This window comes from Toxorhynchites rutilus, chromosome 2, assembly GCF_029784135.1.
Source record: "Toxorhynchites rutilus septentrionalis strain SRP chromosome 2, ASM2978413v1, whole genome shotgun sequence".
NCBI lineage: Eukaryota > Metazoa > Arthropoda > Insecta > Diptera > Culicidae > Toxorhynchites > Toxorhynchites rutilus.
Window position 1 is genome coordinate 201923514 of NC_073745.1, and position 20166 is coordinate 201943679.

At 36.8% G+C, this 20166-nt stretch overlaps 1 protein-coding gene across 2 annotated transcripts in view; it reads right to left on the bottom strand.

Annotated features, from left to right (window-relative positions):
* The window catches only part of LOC129771914 (protein transport protein Sec24A-like), a 35401-nt gene extending 19146 nt beyond the window's left edge, over positions 1-16255 (bottom strand). Inside the window, exons 1-4 of one of the 2 annotated variants that reach the window (XM_055776051.1) lie at positions 15755-16252; positions 14862-15676; positions 14698-14800; positions 14509-14635 (exon numbers count right to left, since the gene is read on the bottom strand). In XM_055776051.1, coding sequence (XP_055632026.1) covers positions 14509-14635; positions 14698-14800; positions 14862-15676; positions 15755-16240 — 1531 coding nt within the window. In that variant the 5' untranslated portion in view covers positions 16241-16252. Of the gene's footprint in view, positions 1-14508; positions 14636-14697; positions 14801-14861 lie in introns of both variants that reach the window. The other variant, XM_055776050.1, reaches the window with a different exon arrangement.
* Positions 16256-20166: the final 3911 nt, after the last annotated feature.

The following is a 20166-nucleotide window of genomic DNA, read 5'->3' on the forward strand; positions in this document are numbered from 1 at the left end:
GATGTCGGTGATTGGCACTAAAGTGGCGGAAATAGGCCGACGAAAAATAAGCGAAGATAAAAAAAAAAAAAAAACATATCATACTCCGACTATCAAATCTACGTTTTCTAGTTTTCTTTATCTCTTCACATTTATTTTTTTTTGCATACCAAAATAACGAGAAATACTTATTGTTTGAAATATGTGACATTCGGTTAAAAAATTTATACAAAAAAATGGTGCAGCTCAGAAAATACATGATACGAAGAACTCATGTTTTTCATGGGAAAATAATCTTCCGAAATTTTATGAAATTTGGCAACTTTCAAATCTCACTTCCCTATTATCTAGAACTTGGTCGACGAAATGCAGAAAGAAAAGTAAAAATCCAGTTGTCACGTCTTGTCTAAGATCAGAACCGCTTCCAGTGTGACGCTGAGTGGTGCCTCTAAATGTCGAATTAGCTGTAACTTACTGTATAAATGCAAAGAAGTTGTATCACGATAAATCTTGTTCATACCTGAGGAAAACTCTTCCACTGCTAAATATGTTTAAAATATTCCAAATATTAAGACTAATTAATTGATTATCTAGCTGTTTTGAAAACCTTCAAATTTTACTGTTACCTGAGATGCGAAGGGCGGTTCATTTTGAATAATACTTATCTCAATTTTTTTTAAGTTACATACATTTATACCCTTGATTGGTTAGGGTAAAATGCAAACAGAAACCCAAATACTGAACATATCGCTATCATGTTATGAACATTTGAGTCAATTTGTCTGTGAGTTGCGAATCTGCTCACCGACACGGCGTTCGATTACGGTTGTTTAAGAAAAAATTAAAGGTGTACCACCAAATCATACAGAGAGATTGAGAAGAAAACAAAAAAAAATGATTTCGAAATTTCAGCTATGCTTGCTTATATAAAAAAAGGTTGCGTAAGATTGCTTTTCTCGGTTAGGATTAATTCCGATTGAGAATTAAACTGAAAACCCCTTTACGGTCGTAAAATTTTTTCTTATTTTCAGAGTATTTTTTACAAGCATGGCTTCCTTCAAACTTTTTGATGAACCATTTTTCGTTTAGATTCTCAACTACACTCCGTTTTGCTAGGAGTTGTTGAATGCAAACAATCGAAAACATCAGAATACATTGCCAATCTGTTGCGGGTTTGCTTCGACGATTGGGGTATTAAAAACGAAACAATTTCTTGTGTAACGACCGATCTCGGTGCAAACATGCTAGGGGCAGTAAGAAGTACGGTGAACGACGCCATGTACCGTGCTTCGCCCACACAATCAACTTGATCGCAAGCAAAGCAGTCCCCTTGTACAAAGAAGCATACGCAGCTCGGATGGAGCCGGTCATAGAAGAGGATAACGACGATGAGCTGGATGGTGTTGAGGATCATTGTACTATAGAGGTTTCCATTACACCAGAGAAAAATATGATATATATAATCAAGAAGATGAAAACAATAATCAAGTTCTTCAAAGCAAGTGAAACAGCCACCAGAGAACTGAGAAAACTGCAGTTGGCCGATAATAAAAAGGAAGGACAATGTCTAGGACTAGTGTTGGATGTCCGAACACGATGGAATTCGATTATGGCAATGATAGAAAGATTCCTTGTAATGGCACACTATATTTCAAGGGTACTGCTCGTTGTTCCAACGAGCTGCACCAACTATGTTAACAGCAGATGAGTTGTCAATTTTGAAGGAAATCTGCAAAGTTCTCCACCCATTGGAAACAGTAACTACCGAAATGTCAGCTGAAAAGTACGTGACGATCAGTAAAATTATCCCGTTGGTTCGTTGCTAAAAATCGTAAGTGTTTTTTGTATAATAAGCATCAGAGTATTTAATATGTTTTGTCGTTTCATAATATCTTTTTTTCGCGTTAGTATTCCATTTTTGTCCCTCTATTACGTTATCCGCGATTTTTGTTATCCGAGGTTATGTTGCCAGACTATTCCGCGGACAATCGGGGTTCTACTCTATTATGTTTTTCTATTTAACTGCCAACGGGAATTTAACGAATATATAGTTAGAAACCTATTTAATTCAATTTATGGTTATTTCTCTGAACTTCAATACACTTGCCCAAACAATCTTCTAGTTTATGGACTCCATGCCTGAAGTGAGATTTGAGAACTGCCAGAAGTCGGAGGTTTTTAATATAAGTTTTACTGATTCTCACGATTTTTGGTGTATTTCTGAACAATCACTCACTTCGTTACTCAAATTTGTTCAAGAAGACGTAGTAACATTTTAGAAAACATATCGTTGAACCTAATCTTATCGAACGACATAGCCTATTGAACAACTTTTTAGTTCTTCGATAATTTTTCACATTTTTTTTAAAATAGTAACTCTGCCTGACTGGTTCAACGGTTCTTTTCGAGTAATAACAATATTTTTCATCAATTTCAGAGCTATACAAGTATGCAGCTTGATTCTGCTGAAGCTATGTCTGTAAAAAACAGCATTATGCTGCACATCATGAAATATTTCAATGATGTAGGAAAAAGAAAACTCTTCGCGGTCGCAACGCTTCTTGATCCTCGATTCAAGAAAATATATTTTGAAAGTCCTCTCACGGCGGCCCCCACTATTTCATGGGTTGGTGAGTTAGTCTTTTCTTGCTTTTCCTATTGAGAAAAAATACACAACAGGACAGAAACAAAATATTTTATCGGCAATATTTCTGTTGCTTCACAGGGGAACTTGTCAGAACAGCTGCGGAAGAGTCACCTGAATTCGAAAACGATCTTCGGATATCAGGAGAGCCAGAAACAAACACCACTACCGACGACTTGTGGGCGATTCATGATTCCATGGTAGCTGAAAGCAATCGCGTGCATGGAAATGACAGCGCCGGAGGAATTCCCATTGAACTGAGGCAGTATTTAAATACTACACTCGCTCCGAGGACCTGTGACCCACTTATAGTGTGGAATGAAATACGAGCACAGTATCCAAACGTGCATAAAATTGCTATGCAATTTTTATGTAATTCAGCGACGTCTGTTCCTTCGGAACGTTTGTTCTCGAAAGCAGGGCAGATAATGACTAAGCAAAGAAACCGCTTGTCCGGTTCTAACTTAGACATGATATTATTCCTACAATCGATCGATGAAAATGTTTGGTTTTCGTAAAGGTGCGAGATAGCTGAAAAATTGCGATATTACGTTGCATCGTTTTAGTGTCTACTGCACAGAAAAAGACACCAAAACGATTCAACGTAAAATCGAAATTTTTCACCGCTTTCGCAGCTTTTTGCGGAACTGTGCGATAAATGTATACAGGAAATCCTGTTTTTGAGCAATCCTTTTTTGTACGAGTTCTCGTTCGTACGACCCTTTTTGCGCGATTTTATTATCTGAGCGATTAGATTGTGTGATCTAAGTTCTGATTTGATAATAAAATGGCACAGAAAGGGTCGCACAAACGAGAAATCGAACAAAAAAGTACCGCACAAAAACAGGTTTACCTGTATAGTAAGTATTAAGAAATGTATATAATATGTATAAGAAAATGTATATAATATGTATAAGTGCAGCGACCAATAAAACAGGCGGGTTTTGTATACCCAAAATTATCAATAGGCTCGAGCCTAAATAAATACATCTCCCCGAACGATCTTTATGGCGGGTCGTGTAAATAGTTTCAATAAGAATTTATGATTTTAACGGGAAAGAGATAGGGGAAAATCCAACCAAGGATTTTCCAATATGAATGTAAGGAGGAAGAGAAGGAATGGAGATAGAGCGTTAGAGAGATAAACAGAGAGAAGGTAAGAATGAACAAGCTCCGCCTCTGGAGTTCAGTCGGTAGAAATTAAGATTAGGAATGCTTCGTTAAAAGAAAATGGATCAAATATAGGAGAGTCTGAACTCACAGCTTGGAGTAAAAAGTTGTATTTATTTCCTAAAGAAAGTGCCTTGGACCGCTCGGGCGCTACAAGTGGTGACAGCGGTAAAGCTGCAAAAAGGACATTTCTGACTGGTGAAGTGTGGAGTTTATTTTGTAAAGTGCTAATTTTTTGAAACAATCACAGTGGACAGCCAATTATTTGAGCGAGTAGGAACAATTATTGTGTTCCGCATATGGTAGTGATATACAATTATTCGGAATAAAAAAAAGTTTCCTTATCGGAAAGGTGCGTGTGTTTGCAAGTATTTTTTTTAAAGTTGTCTATATTGGTTACACGAGTGGTCGAAGCAGAAAAGATGATATCCGGAGTATTTTCTATATGTGTTTTCCTCAGCGGAATAGGGTACAACGCAGAAGAAAACCCAAAATTGATAACAAAAAAACTAAATGACGTTCTCGTTTTACAAGGATCATTTAGTATTAAGGTAAAGTTAGAAGTCAATGATTTAAACAATTTGGCCAATTTTGTTAAAAATGGTTTGAATTTATACAAAGATTCTTGCGAAGAATTATCGGCTCAGTTGACGACAGTAAAATGTAATCGTATGAGCCATAATTTGGAAAGAATCATAGAGAAACTTAATTCGAAGCAAAAATTTATAAAGGGATTTTTTCCTCGCAGAACAAACAGAGGAATTGGGAAATATTTGGGTGTCATGGATTCAGAGGATAGATCTAGAGTAGATGAGGATTTCGATCGGTTAAGAAAAAATGAGGAGCATTTAAAAGACAATTTGAACAAACAGACGATGGTAGTAGATTCCATGTACGAGTTACTGAACAATGCTTCCACACAGGTGGATGGAAAACTCAAATGGATACAAAAAAATATTAAAACTACCCAGCTAGATATAGAAAAGGGTCTGAATTTTACCAAAGGAATTAAACAAATGTTAACTATTGAAACGGAATTAATAGAACTGGGCATGTGGATGGAGGAGCTACTGAGCACGATTAAAGAAAGGCAAGAAATTATACTAGACATTCTGATGAAGAACGATCTGAGTGTGAATAAATTAGCAGAGATCATTGAACCCTCGCAATTTTTCATTAAACTCGAAGAACATGAAAGCCTGTTCCATAGAAATATAGGATTTCCAAGGAAACAAAATGGAGCTATATTTGAGGAAATTTATCAATAAAATGAACTACGACTTCGTTTTAACCAATAAATTTGAAATAATCGTTAGGTTGCAAGTTCCTTTAGTATCAAAATATGCTTTTGAAGCATTTTATGGGATGGTATTACCAGGAGTAAAGGATCAAATCATGACACTGATTCATTTCGAAAATAATGTAATGATCACGAACGAAAAATCAAAAATGGGTTTTGTGATGAAGGAAAACGATTTTACAGCCTGTAGAAATCTAGGAAATGTTAAATTATGCGACATTAACGAAGCGCAGGAAAATTTGATAGCTAGTGAGCACTGTCTTACGCAATTATTCTTCAGAAACAACTCAAAAAGATGCGAAACCAGAGTGCTGAAAGTTTCGCACGAAATTTAGCTAAGTACTATGACACATAATGAGTGGATGTATATAGCACCACAACCAATTAAATTAAATATAACCCATGGTTCTAACACCACGGTAGTAATGATTTCTGGATCGGGAACAATCAAATTGAACTCGCATATGAAATTAGCGACTAAAAATGTCGAGATATATTATTTTTACGAAGAATCCGAAAATCAAATAATAATAGCACATGAAATGGAATTAGATTTCATCAATTTCACTATAAATAAACATGAATTCAATAATGTCCCGATACTCAATAACAGTGACGGAATCTTTCAATTTATTAGTAAGAAGAAACTGTTCAACATGGGTATAGATGTCAACGAAGTAAAAAGCCAAAAAACTATATTAGAAAATATTATTTATGCTCCTTTGGAAAAACCATGGTTCACATTTTCTACCATAGCAATTATAGGAGGTGTTTTAGCAATTTTTTTCTGTTGCTTTAGAGGAGAAATTTCATGTTGTGCAAGAAAGTTAGCTCTTAATAATACAACAAGAACAAGAACAAGGACACGCTATGTCAAACAGTCTAATAAACAAAGAAAGAAACTGAATACAAAGAATGAAATAAAAAAATCTAAGGGCAATACTGAGGAACATAATGCAAGTTTAAACAGGAGAAACAAATCCGATAGAGAAATTGTGACGAACCATGAAATTAATGATAATGAAAAAATTGAAATAGAGAGTAATCCCGAAATTGTTAACAAAATTAATAAGAAAAAGGAAATGAAAGTGAGATATTCGAAAATATATAATGGAAGATCGAAGGTATATTAAAGCTCATAGCACTATTTTTCCCTACTTAAGGATGTATGCAAATTTGAAAATATGATAAAAAGAATAATAAAACAAATGAAAAAAATGTAAAATCGGGTTACTTACAGCTAGTTTCTAACAATCAATGCATCCATCAAGACAGCATCCTAAGTAATTTATTACTTTTTATGCAGAACGTCCTTGAATGTACCGAGGAGCTGGAAAACCAGAATAGCTATATTCTGCAAGGGTAGCCACGATTCACAACATATTATAAATATATATATATATATATATATATATATATATATATATATATATATATATATATATATATATATATATATATATATATATATATATATTGGATATAAAAAGACGCCGAAGAATTAGGAAAGAAAAGGTAATTTGATGGGGATTGAAAAAAAATAGTAAGAGGATAAAGAATAAAGTTATACAGGAGTCTGAAAAAAATATAGAACAGAGAATGTGTCTGAAAAAAAAGATCAGAAAGGAATTCAAACGAAGAAGAGCATTATCGTATTATTGTTGTGGTACGTATAGCTAATTTATAACAATTAATGAGTCCGTCAATGCGACGTTTCATAATTTTATTATTAGGGAACGCATATCGTTTTTGAACGTACCGAAGGGCTAGAAAACCAGAATAGCTTGTCTATGTCTGTCAGGGTTACAACGATTCAATGATACCGTAAAAAAATATAAATATATATATGCGTGAAAGATAAATGAATAAAATAAGGATAATGAAATCAAAGAAGAGATAGATAAATGGGAAGATAATAATGAAGTTTTTTTTAAAAAGAAGAAAAATACACGAGAAACGAAATGGGGAAAATAAAATATGAACGAAAATGAAGAAAATAAAGAAGAAAGAATAAAAGAAGATAGAGAGAGAAACAAAGGTAAAACATAAAGAAAAAAAAAGGTACAATTAGAGAAAAGAAAAATATATATCAAAAAAGTTATGATGCATGAGAGGAATATAAAGAAAATAAGTGAGGGTATAAAGGAAAAAAAAATAAAATAATGGTGATACTGAAATCCACATTAAAAAGGATAAACGAATAAATTAACCAAAGCAATTAAATAGAAATAGAAAAATTAGAGCAGCTGAAAGGGTTACAGAAGAAAAATAATATACAGAAAAATGAAGAATGTTGATTATATAAAGAGAAAATTTTATTCAGAAATCAAATGAAATATATATTAATAAGAAAATAAGGGTTTTGAAGAAGATAAGTTACAAGGAAACATAAATGAAGATGAAGAAAATAAAGTTTCGAATGAATTAAAGAAGATATGAAGTATTAAAATGGATAAAACGATTAATATATGAAAAGGATGAATAAATAAACATTAGGGTAGATGAATCAATGGCCCATAAATAAGATGAATTTAAAAAAGAGGAAAGTAAAGGATAGAAAAAAAAATTAAGTAGGATTAATCGAGAAAACAAATTAGTAAAACGAACTTAGAAAAAAAAATTCAAGGCAGCAAGATACAAATGAAAATATTTTGAGAAACATTTGAAAAATTATAATAATAATAATACACACAAGAATATTTTAATTGTTTCAATGAGATGATGAATGAGATGTTTGAATAATTCAAGACAAGGGAGACGTCCCAGTATGAGTGAACGATGCATGAGTGAATTACATTGATACTATATAGGAAGTGAAATATATTAATAATATTCAGGAAAAGGTTATTATCGATTGTGTGTGTGTGTGTGTGTGTGTGTGTGTGTGTGTGTGTATGTGAAGCGTGTAATTTTTTTTTCACTCGTTTTCTCAATCACTTTTTATAAAAGGGTGTACATTGTATAAGGAGCATAAATAAGAAAATACAGAATGAATGGACAAGGGAGGCGCGCCCCGGAATGTGAATGAAAAAAATACGAAACAAGATTAAAATAAGATATTAGGAAAAACATACAATATTTTCCTCCTCTTTTGGTGTAAAATTATTTTGATATACCCATAATAAATAAAGTTCTAAGTATTTTCACAGATCCCACCTAGGACCTACAAAAAGAGGGGGGAGCGACCGCATCCACGGTTTATTTTCAGAACCGGAAAAGAGTGACGCCCCATATCAGCATAGAGGAGAAAGAAGCGATCCCCTATCAACAGAGGAATGGTAAGGTTAAAAAAAAAATTATTAAAAAAATATATTTATATGTATTTTTCAGTTTAATAACTGGATAAAAATAAAAAAATATATATATATAAAGAGAGAAATTATGAAAAAAAACAATGAATTAATGAAAGAGAAGAAAGTAATTGATAAATTGTTAACATTATAAGAGATATATATATGCTGAACACTTTTTGTAAACTTAATTAAATTTTATTGATAATTTGCTTAAAAGTTAGAAATATGAAATAAATAAATAAATTTGAAATATAAAAAAAAACAACAAAACAATTCATACATTGGTGAAACAAAGAAAAAAAATTTAAAAAAAAATATAAAAATTTATAACGTAAGATGGTCAAAGTTGAACGATGGAAATGGATTTTCGACGAGGTGCGAGGCAAGAACAAAACTCAGCAGACCGCTGAAGGGAAGAGGAACGATTCGACATCTCAGCCGGATCGCCACCAGAAGAGGACGACGAGTCATGCGGAAGGTCGATGGTCAATGGTGTTGGGTGCTGTGGGACGACGGAGCGAAAACAACAAGCAGCAATTCGAGAGTCTTGGAAACGTAAATTTTATCGACAATATTATTCTAATGAAAACTGAAGTCAAAGCAGCACAAAACGTGATGGAATTGGATTCCATAATTGGGGTAGTGCCTTTGCACTCTACGATGACGTAGAATATTACAACAATCTGCAATCTGGTTATTTATCGCCGGAAACTGATGATAAAGAGAATAACTAGGATCCAGATAAGGATGAACAGGAGACACATGATACTAAAATAAGGATCAAAGATGAACTGAAGGAGATGACATTTAATGATTGGAGAGCCTACATTGCTATAATTGCAAACACTACAACCGGAGCAGCAAATGAAGCTCTAAAACTAGCAAACAAAAACAAGTTCTTGAAGTTGAATTTCATTCCAACGATGACGTGGTGGAATTATGGACCGTTCTAAAGGTTGTTCAGGAATAGGACCCAGGAACACGCTACGGTGGAGGAAGACGGACGGATGAGACAATGCAACGCGGAAGGAGACAAGCAGTAATCCACACCTAGTACCAGAGACCAAACAATTGACAAGTCACAAGCGGAAGATAAGCAGCCAGTCAACGGATAAACAGAGCGGAAGATGAACAGCCAGTCAACGTATAAACAGTGATAATAATAAGCGTTTATGTGAATGTTTCAAAAAAAAAAAAAATTTATAAAAAAAATATTATATATACAGTTAGGAGAAATCCAAAATGCGCATGAAAAAAAAAATGCAATTGAAAAAGTAGATCAATTTTCAAAATAATAACAATAATAATAATAATAATATGTGAATCTGATATATACACGAAAAACGGTAGATTAGGATAAAGATAAAAAAGCAAACAATATATGGTTTTACACATTTATACATATATAAAAAAGGAGAAATCTATATTTAAAAAAAAAATGAGAACAACAACATATTAGCACGTAAATAAGCCTTACGAACCAATTTTAAGGAAAACTCTTCTAGTTTCCCCTAAAACTTGTTGAGTAGGGGGAGATGCAGCGACCAATAAAACAGGCGGGTTTTGTATACCCAAAATTATCAATAGACTCGAGCCTGAATAAATACATCTCCCCGAACAATCTTTATGGCGGGTCGTGTAAATAGTTTCAATAAGAATTTATGATTTTAACGGGAAAGAGATAGGGGAAAATCCAACCAAGGATTTTCCAATATGAATGTAAGGAGGAAGAGAAGGAATGGAGATAGAGCGTTAGAGAGATAAACAGAGAGAAGATAAGAATGAACAAGCTCCGCCTCTGGAGTTCAGTCGGTAGAAATTAAGATTAGGAATGCTTCGTTAAAAGAAAATGGATCAAATATAGGAGAGTCTGAACTCACAGCTTGGAGTAAAAAGTTGTATTTATTTCCTAAAGAAAGTGCCTTGGACCGCTCGGGCGCTACATAAGAAAATGTATATAATTTGTATAAGAAAATGTATATAATACGTATATATTAAAACCTGTTAAATATGCAAGCAAACCATTTGTCATGACAATTGTCATGCGAAAACAGAATAGAAATTGAGAGAGGTTGGCGTCGACATCATGCCTCATACCGTATGTTTCTATTCTGTTTTCGCATTTACGCATGACAATTGTCATGACAAATTGTTTGCTTGTAAATATGTAATAATAAATTTAGAATTTATTTAGGAATGTATATACGAGAATGTAAATAAATGTAAAATTGAATAATTTTTCATCAACTTTAAAAGATCGTGTTATCGTATTATATAAAATGCATTTTTGATGGATAGGTAAACTTTAATTCATATGTTTCAATAGGAATTCGGATAAATTTGATTGATGCACAATGCTTAGCTTATATTCCATACGCCCCATTACCATTTACCGCAGCACCCTAGCAGCTTAAACGACAAATACAAGTAATTATAACGGTTCGAAATTACAATTACAAGCATTCAAAACGGCAAACAATTTCTGGCAAATAAAAAATAGAATACTAACTAATTATTGCTCTTAGTGTTACGATTAATCGATTAATCGATTATTTGGGGCGATTAATCGTATCGAATAACAAACGGCTGAAAAGTATTCGATTAGTGGATGAACGATTAATTTCAAAAATCGGGGATCACTAGTCGAATTTCATGTTCCAAGAACTGGTTTATTCGGATATGTAAAGAATGAAAGACGTAAAAAATTAAGGTTTAAAATAATAAGCAGAGCAGAGAATAGTAAAAATATTATTTTACTGAAGGTTTTCTCTGATATATTTCCATCACAATAATCTTAGAGATGAACCAGCTTTCGGCTGAAAATCTCTTTAATAAAGAAAGAAAAAAAATCACAATAATCTTCTTTACCTTTTTTACTTATAAACATTATCTTTTCAATGTTATCTACTACATCTTTTACTGCAAACTTGTCCTGCTTTCGGAAAAACTCGCTCATATAAGTTGCCGGAATACATAATATTTTCAAAAAAAAAAAGGTTAGAGCCGCAGAGAGATAGATTTCCTTTCATTCCACCAAAGCAAAGGGTCGCTTATTCGCAGCAAATGTGGTTCCGCTAAATATTTATCTAAAATATTTATGAGGCTCCGAGAAAATATGTAATCCGCCAAAATTCACATACATACAAACAGATAAATAAAACCGCTTAAAAAGCAATATAATATATATATTTCTTCCGCACTGCCGCAGGTCACGGTTCGTCAGAACGAGCGTACGATCCACGGTTCTTTACCAATGAGCCGGCTCCTAAAAGAAACACGGTTCTTCTATGACCGTGGTTAGTTCAAGAGCAGTTCATTTGAGAGCCGCGGCTCATTTTTAAAAGAACCGGGGATTGTACGCTCTTTCTGACGTGTCCACACATGGCTTTGCTCTTTGATGGATTCACAAATAGCTGGTTTCAACGGAACCATTCCATGATACTTTTGAGAACTTCATTCATCATTCTGGTGAGTTCGCTAGAACACGAACCGAAGCGACGGATATAGTATGCTAAACATCATCAGCATACAGCTGAATCGAGCACCACCTGGGAACGGATGTTTAATTCTTTACGTGACAGCAGAAAAGCAGAGGTCCGAGCACCGAGCCTTGAGGAACGCCAGAGGTTGATAAGTCACTTTCGGAAACTTGATTTCCACAAAATACGGTTTGAAATCGCTCATTCAAATACGATTCAATAAAGTTTACAGCGGAAGCAGCAAAGTTGAACTGAGTTTGTAGCTTCGAACATAGTTTTCAATGAGGAATAGTGTCGAAGGCTTTGGAAAAGGTAATAGTTTGTGCCAAATCGTCATATACTCGAACCGCTGCTGTTTGAATGCTTTGCCCTTTTCGGAAACCCGTTTGAAACTCTGATAGGAGATTGTTTGATGTGATGAAGGTTGACATCTGTTGTTCCATAAGATTCTCAAATGACTTGGATAGCGAACATATGACACTGATTGGTATAAGGTTTAACATAGCGTTTAAATGTGGTTTGTTGCGATGGGGCAAAACCTTGGAATGTTTCCAACACGAAGGAAAAGTCGAGGTCTCAATAATACTATTGAAGATAATAGTAATTTGCTGCACGACCAACGGCAGGATTGTTTTGATGAATTTGATTGGAAAGCCATCCAAACCAATTGCTTTGGAATTAATGCTACATCTGGCGTTCACCACTTCCCACTGTTGCACTGGCCGGAATGAGAAGCTGTTTACTGAACAATGTGTTCTGATGATCATCTGACGACGATCTCCTTATTTCACTGTGGTTGTCGTTGTGGATGTAGCTAGATAGGAACACACGGTTAGCTTCATCTGGGTGAAGCTCCCAAATTGTTGACGTTTTGTCTTTACCCACCCCAATACCTTTGAGCCGTTTCCAAAGGACATTTGACATTTGACTTTATACCAATGTCGCACTTGGTCCTTGGGTGTTCTCGGGGCCCTGATCCAGTCTGTGTAAATCAAATCGTCCCAGCATTACCTTACGAATTTCGCTATTAAACCACAAGTTGAATGATTTTTCATTCTTTCTGGTACGAAGCGAGATGCAATCATCGTGAGTTTGGGACCGTGGGTCTACGCGACCGCGATATTCCAGGGGACGGAAAGAATGATGAACGTGGATTGAAATTGAGGTAATCTCGATGCGTGACGTTCCTTCGAGCAGGGCTAACGTCAAAGTCTAGTGAATGAAGATGAGGTCATATTGTGATAGTCCAAGAAAACTAACTGAGGATAAATCGCAATACTTTGTCGAATTTGTGATAAACAGATCCAGCTGTGACGAACATTCTCTATGAAAAAACGTTGGTTCTTCACCCATGGAGCACAAGGCAAACCTTACAAGAATGGATTCGAACTGCATTCTCTTTCTACTAGGCTTCGACATATCAGTGTTCAAATTTCCAATTAGCAGAACGTTATTGTAGCGAGTGGCGAAATCTGACAGTTTCTCTTCAAGGAAATGTGAGCAGTTGTTCTCTGGGGGATTGTAGATAACCATAATCAAGATTTTTTCAACTCCTAGACGCAACTTCAACGCCAGACACTCAGTTATATCCACAGATTATTTCCATAATATAGCACGATTCCACACCCACGGCGATAGCATCGATCGTTTCGAACAACATTAAATCCTGGGATGGAGATACTACGAGGGCTGTTCTTTTTCGAAAGCCAGGATTCCGTGAAGCCAGCTACTGATACCTTTGAACCGCTTAGGATGTCCTTATTTTCATCCAATTTAGCTGATTTTCTCGCGCATAAACTTTGGACGTTTCCATGACATACAATCAACTTGCCAGGGAGGAGAGCGGCATTCAACACTGCACCAAGCATATTCGTTGAGGTGCGGTTTTGTAACTGAGGCATCATACGAAAAAAGGGAAACAGTTTTTAGGGGGCTGCAAATTAACTTCTACAGTATACATTTTGTTTGTTTTATATCAAATTTTATCACTTATCTAAAAAAATTGTCCATCTGAGTGTATGGCGACGCTTTACCATGGCTATGTATTTACTGATGAAGCTATCTATTGACATACAGCGGGAACTCAGTTGCGCGCTTAATATTATCCCTTTAACGTTGATAAATTGTCAGGATTTCAGTTGTTAAGCACAGCGATGAGTTTTGTGGCAGTCAGTCATTGTAAAGTTTTCGTATTGTACTCTGTGGTCTCTGGCTTCATGATACAGTAAACATTCACTAACTGGGCGAAGTAGGAAGACCAGTTATCGACATTCACGTTTTAACTGGTCCGGCATGTTAAACGTCAATAAAAATCGAGGGGAATTTAAATAAATTGTTTGATTGAATTAAATAAACAAAAGGATTTTAATGGAAGTTTCGCATTGAGTGCGACAACATGTATTAAATATAAGTTGAGGAAATTATTTTTCTGTAATTGAATCAATGTTTTCGTCATTCGAAAATAATGTCAATTTTCATAACATTCGCCCAGTTAAAAAACCAACCAGCTAAACCAGGACCAGTTAGCAAACGATTACTGTACTATAGTCTCAAAAATTGTTGCCAATTGAAAAAGAAAAACAATCCGAACTCACCTTCAAATAACAGCTAATTTCAGGAATAAGAATCACCCACAATACTTACATTCGTTAACTCGGTAACACAAGTTGCACTTCCATTTTTTACTGTCGACGAAAAACACGAATGGGTTGATGTAGGTTCGGCATACCCGGCAGCGAACAATCGTGTTAAAGGAGATCACCGGCAGATTCTGTGGAACAGAAAGATCAGATTAGCTTGCAGTACCACACAATATGAATAAAAAAAACTCACATTCAAATCTCTAAATGGGTGTATCAACACCCCAAGCGGAAGTCTGGACTTCTGTAGCAACTGATTCGTTTCGGGGATTTTAGTAAGTGTACACCGGAAAATACTGGAACAAAAAATAATATGCTATTGACGATTCCTATATTGCGTTCTAAAAAAACACCTACTCTGGATTGCAGTTAGTTGCCTCATGGAATGGTTGGTTCAAATGGATCGTGGGCGGTCGTACTTTTTCCGTTGGAAGAATGTGTCTATTTTGAAGTAGATCCACAGTGTTATTACCCCAAAGCTTGTTGAAACCGCTTCTCAATACACTGTACTGGGGATCCGGATGCTGTTGCTGAAGGTTGGCACTTGGAGGATGCTGCTGTTGTGGATGTTGGTGATGATTCTGTTGTTGATGACTTTGCTGATAAAGGGGCTGATACTGCTGAGCCTGGTACGGGGCCTGTTGATTTGGGTTGTAGCCGGGGGCTTGGTAGGTTGGTGCTGGAGGCATTGTTTGTGCGGGATAGAGAGGCCTCTTATTTAACGCTGGTGTTGCAGACATTACGGGAGTTACCGCGAAGGCTGTAGTCGAACCAGCAACCGATTGAGCAGAAATGTTGGGATAAGAAACACTCTGCTGTTGGGACTGCGATGGTACTGAGTTATTGGGTAGGTGATTGCCATTCAGAGGTTGACCATATTGGTTACTGTGCAAAGGTGGCTGACCATATGCACTTGTAGGTGGCATACTGAACGTTTGTTGAACGTTAGATTGATTCGTGGGGGGCAGTTGAGTTGTTTGCGATTGATAACCGCCATATGGCACCGGATTCTGTGGAATTCCGGCTCCATTAATCTGTTGCTGTGCCGAAGGGGGTCGGTTAACGTTCAATTGTTGCATACTTGTTGTCAAATTACTAACGGGACCATTCAACGACGGCTGACTCAAATTAGGCGTGGACGAATTTAGTGGAGTAGATAGGCCGGATGCAGTCTTAGGAGGCGTGTTAACAAAATTAGTATTGTTACCACCTGTCCCGTTATTGTTGACGCTTAAACTGTTGCTACTTACTACAGGCATGCCGAGTTGCTGACTTTGACTAGAAGGCGCTGGATAGATGTTAGATCGACTGCTTACTGATGGTGGCATCTGTGACGCTAGTATCGAATTATTAACGGGTAAAGGCGACGACGTTCTTGAAGAGACAGCACTATTACCGTTATAAATCAAGTTTGTAATCCGATTATGCGGCTGCTGCTGTGGCAAATTAGTGTTAACCTGCGGGTTCTGTACCATTGAAGGTCCATTCTGTAAAGGAGGTGCCGTATGCACTCCATGTGGCTGCGAGACACTTGTCGCCATCGCCGCTGCTGCCGCATTTGGGGGACCGTTGTTGATGGCATTCTTCACTGGATACTGTTGCTGGGGCAGCATAACTTGTTGCTGTTGCGATGACGGCGGATAACTTTGATATTGCTGTGTCTGCTGCTGTAGGCCATTGGCAGACGAAGGGTGGCCATTCGGCATTCCATAATATTGAGACGGATTCGGCATCATCTGTCAGTTATTTTCTCGTACCTGAAAGAAAAATGACATTACGTTAGCATTTACTCAAAAATAGAGAGACACACTTATATCAACAGATAGTTTAATTTAAGAAGTACCGAATTGTATATAAAACATACACTTTCATGCAAATCAATCATTGTTATTTGAAAATTCGTTCCAATGAATTCAGTTTCGAACCTTACATCGCGGTAAATTCCGATTGCCCTTCTTATAACGAACACTGCCCGAAATAACTTCCATATCGTATCTCCCTCGCTGAACGGTTTCAAGGTTTACGACAAAACCAAATGGCATGCGGGCCACTCTTATCACGTGTCCACCACTGCCGTATGACGGAAAAGACAAACATCGTGGAACAAAACAAAAGAATAAAAAATAATCTTAAACAAACTTAAAGCATTCAATTTTTTTGCGCTTGTTTCGTACTCCGTACTCCGTATGGGATTACTTTGGACACTTTAGCTTTTCAATGTTTTCGGATTTATTTAACCCTTTGCTGTCGTATTAAATTTTTATATGAGTACTGGTCGTAATTAATTTCCCTCAAAAGAGCATGTATATCCACATGTATCATGTAAGATCATGAAAGGTAAGTAAAATTTGTTTTTTTTTATCATAAACTTTAGATATGCTTGATACCGCTAGGATACCGATTACTATATATTTAATAGCCAATAGGATAACCTATGAAGAAATATTATTTCTGAATATTTTTTTTCACGTTTTTCGTAAATTTGGCTTCTAAAATACGAAAAAAATTGATGTATTTTCAATCGCGACTTTAGTAATTTGTATAAACTACTAGCAGATCCGGCGAACTGAGTCCCGTTCGACTTTCGAAGAAAGATCCATCCCGCTATATTGATCTACGGAAAGAGACGAATACAACAAAATAAGGACGATTTGTAGATCGATCAAATCGGACCATTCATTCTTCGAGTTTTGCGTCCACCAACACATTTGGCCTTCCATTTATATTTATATAGATATGTATATAATAATCTAAATAATTAAACCGTCGTTCGTTTTTGAAATAAAGCCAATTCATTTACGTTGTTAAATGACAGATGGCGCTACGTTCGCTTCATCGAACTTGCACAAATAACCTCAATTCATCTAAAGTCAGGCGCGCATTCAAAATCTCATTCATTGCATTATTGAATTTCTTCAAATCACACGTGCGCGGATTACAAAATGAAAATCACGATATTATCATCAATCCTGATAAAACACCAGCTGAAAAGCACGTGTGTATATCCAATGTAAATGTTGCTGAAAACATTGCTGGGGAAAAAATAAAATAGTGGTCGATGGGCAATGTTTCAATGATCCCTAATGCGTAATATATCGCACCCAGTTCAGCGACATACACGGAACAAGGATCTTTGAGTTTGAAAGAGGCACTGGAATTTTCATTGAAGATGCCGAAGCCAGTGGACCCGTTAGTAAAGAACATTTTATCAGATCCAACTTTCCCATATTCTGCCGAAAATATCGGCGGAATAGAATCGGAGCGTAGGTGATCTGGGATTCCATGGATTTTTTGTCGCATGGACAGATCAAAAATGACAGAGGAATTGCAGAAGTAAGGCAAGCAAACTTGGTTGGAGATGCCTGGTGAAGGGTGCACGTCGTGGGTAAGGTACTCATGGTATAAAGACATAAAACTTGACTGAGGAGTCAGTTGGAGTAGATTTTCGAAGTTATCAATCACCAATGGATTCATGATCTTGCAACGGATGAGAAATCTGTAGGATAATTCTGTGAACCGAAGAGTAAGCGGGGGTACTCCTGCCAAAACTTCGAGACTCATCGTATGTGTCGAATGCAAACACCCCATGGCTATACGCAAGCAACGATATTGTATTCTCTCCAGCCTGAGAATATGAATCCTGGCAGCTGATCGGAAGCAAAAACTGCCATATTCTAACACTGATAATATCGTTGTTTTGTACAACTGAATGAGGTCTCCTGGATGGGCACCCCACCATGTTCCGGTAATTGTTTGGAGAAAATTGATTCTTTGCTGGCATTTCTGTTTCAAATACGCAATGTGTCTCCCCCAGGTACACTTAGAATCAAAATATACACCCAGGTAATTGAAAAACATAGAGTGTTGGATCGTTTTGCCGGATAGGTGAAGCTGGAATTGGGCGGGTTCGTGCTTCCTAGAAAATACGACCATTTCAGTTTTCTCCGTAGAGAATTCGATACCCAGCTTGAGGGCCCACGTGAACAGATTGTTCAGGGTATCTTGCAACGACTTTTGCAGAACGACGGGATTAGTACCCGTGATGGAAATAACTCCATCGTCTGCAAGTTGTCTCAGCGTGCAGTCTCTAGTTAGACAATCATCCATATCATTGACGTAAAAACTGTACAAGAGAGGGCTTAGGCAGGAGCCTTGTGGTAGGCCCATAAAACTGTAACGAGAAGATTTCGAGCTGCCATGAGAGAAAATCATGTGCTTTTCTGACAGTAAATTGTACAGGAAATTGTTGAGAATTGGTGAAAGTCCACGATTATGAAGCTTCTCTGAGAGAATTTCCATGGAAACCGAATCAAATGCCCCTTTGATATCGAGAAAAACGGAAGCCATTTGTTGAAGCCACTTGTTGAACAAGTTCAGCAAACGCTGTTTTGCCAAGTCGGGAAGATTCTTCAACAAGTTGAATTTAATCTTGTCCGACCCCGGAGTTGGATTGTTACATGAGAGAAGGGCAATTGAGAATTCCACCATCGAAAAATTCTCATAATCGCTTTGAAGTGGAATGTCGCGTACGACGTTTTGTGCAGGAACGGTGTCGGGGCAAACCTTCCTTGCAAAGTTAAAAATCCAACGGTCAGAGTATCCCTCACTTTCGTTTGTATGGTTCCAGCCACGCATTTTCCTAGCCGTATTCCAAAGAGTGCTCATAGCGGTCTCCCTTGACAAACCATTGACGAACTTCCGCCAATATCCACGCTTTTTTGCTTTAATCAAACCTTTTAGTTTGGCTTCTAGAGCTTGGTACTTTAGAAACCATTCCACTAATCCAGTTTTCCTGAATTTTTTGAAAGCGGATTATTTTTCAAGGTAGACCTTTGAACATTCCTAGTCCCACCAAAGTGATGGAGGACAATGTCGGAAAGTGGTAGCCGGTACACGTTTCTTTTGAGCTTGAAGTGCGCTTTCGTAAATCAAACTCGATATAAAGTTATACTCTTCGAGTGGAGGAAGTTCATGCATTGAAACAATTGCTTCAGATATTATTTCCGCAAATGTTCTCCAGTCAATATTCTTCGTGAGGTCATACGAATTATTGACTGACTCACGAGAGCTTGATTCATTAGCGATCGATAAAATTATTGGTAGGTGATCACTACCGTGGGGATCTTGGATTACCTTCCACATGCAATCCAGGGATAACGAAGAAGAGCATAGAGATATGTCTAGCATGCTTGCCCGTGCAGGAGGATTGGCTATTCTGGTTGCTTCCCCAGTATTCAAAACTGTCAATTTGAAGTTGTCGCACAGATCATAAATCAAAGTGGCACGGTTGTCATCGTAGAGTGATCCCCATGCTGTTCCATGGGAATTGAAATCACCTAAGATTAACCGCGGCTCCGGCATTGCCTCGATAGTATCAAAGAACTGATGGTGGCCTACCGTAGTTCTGGGAGGGATATATATCGAAGCAATGCAGAGGTCTTTGCCATTGATTTGTGTCTGGCAAGCAACAACTTCAATGCCTGTAATCGATGGGAGAGTGACTCTATAGAAGGAGTGACATTTTTTAATCTCCAATAGTACGCCACCAAACGAGTCATTTCGATCGAGGCGAATAATGTTGAAATCGTGGAAATTCAGCTCGTCGGCTGAAGAAAGCCATGTTTCACAGAGGGAAAATACATCACAGTTAGCGTTATGAACT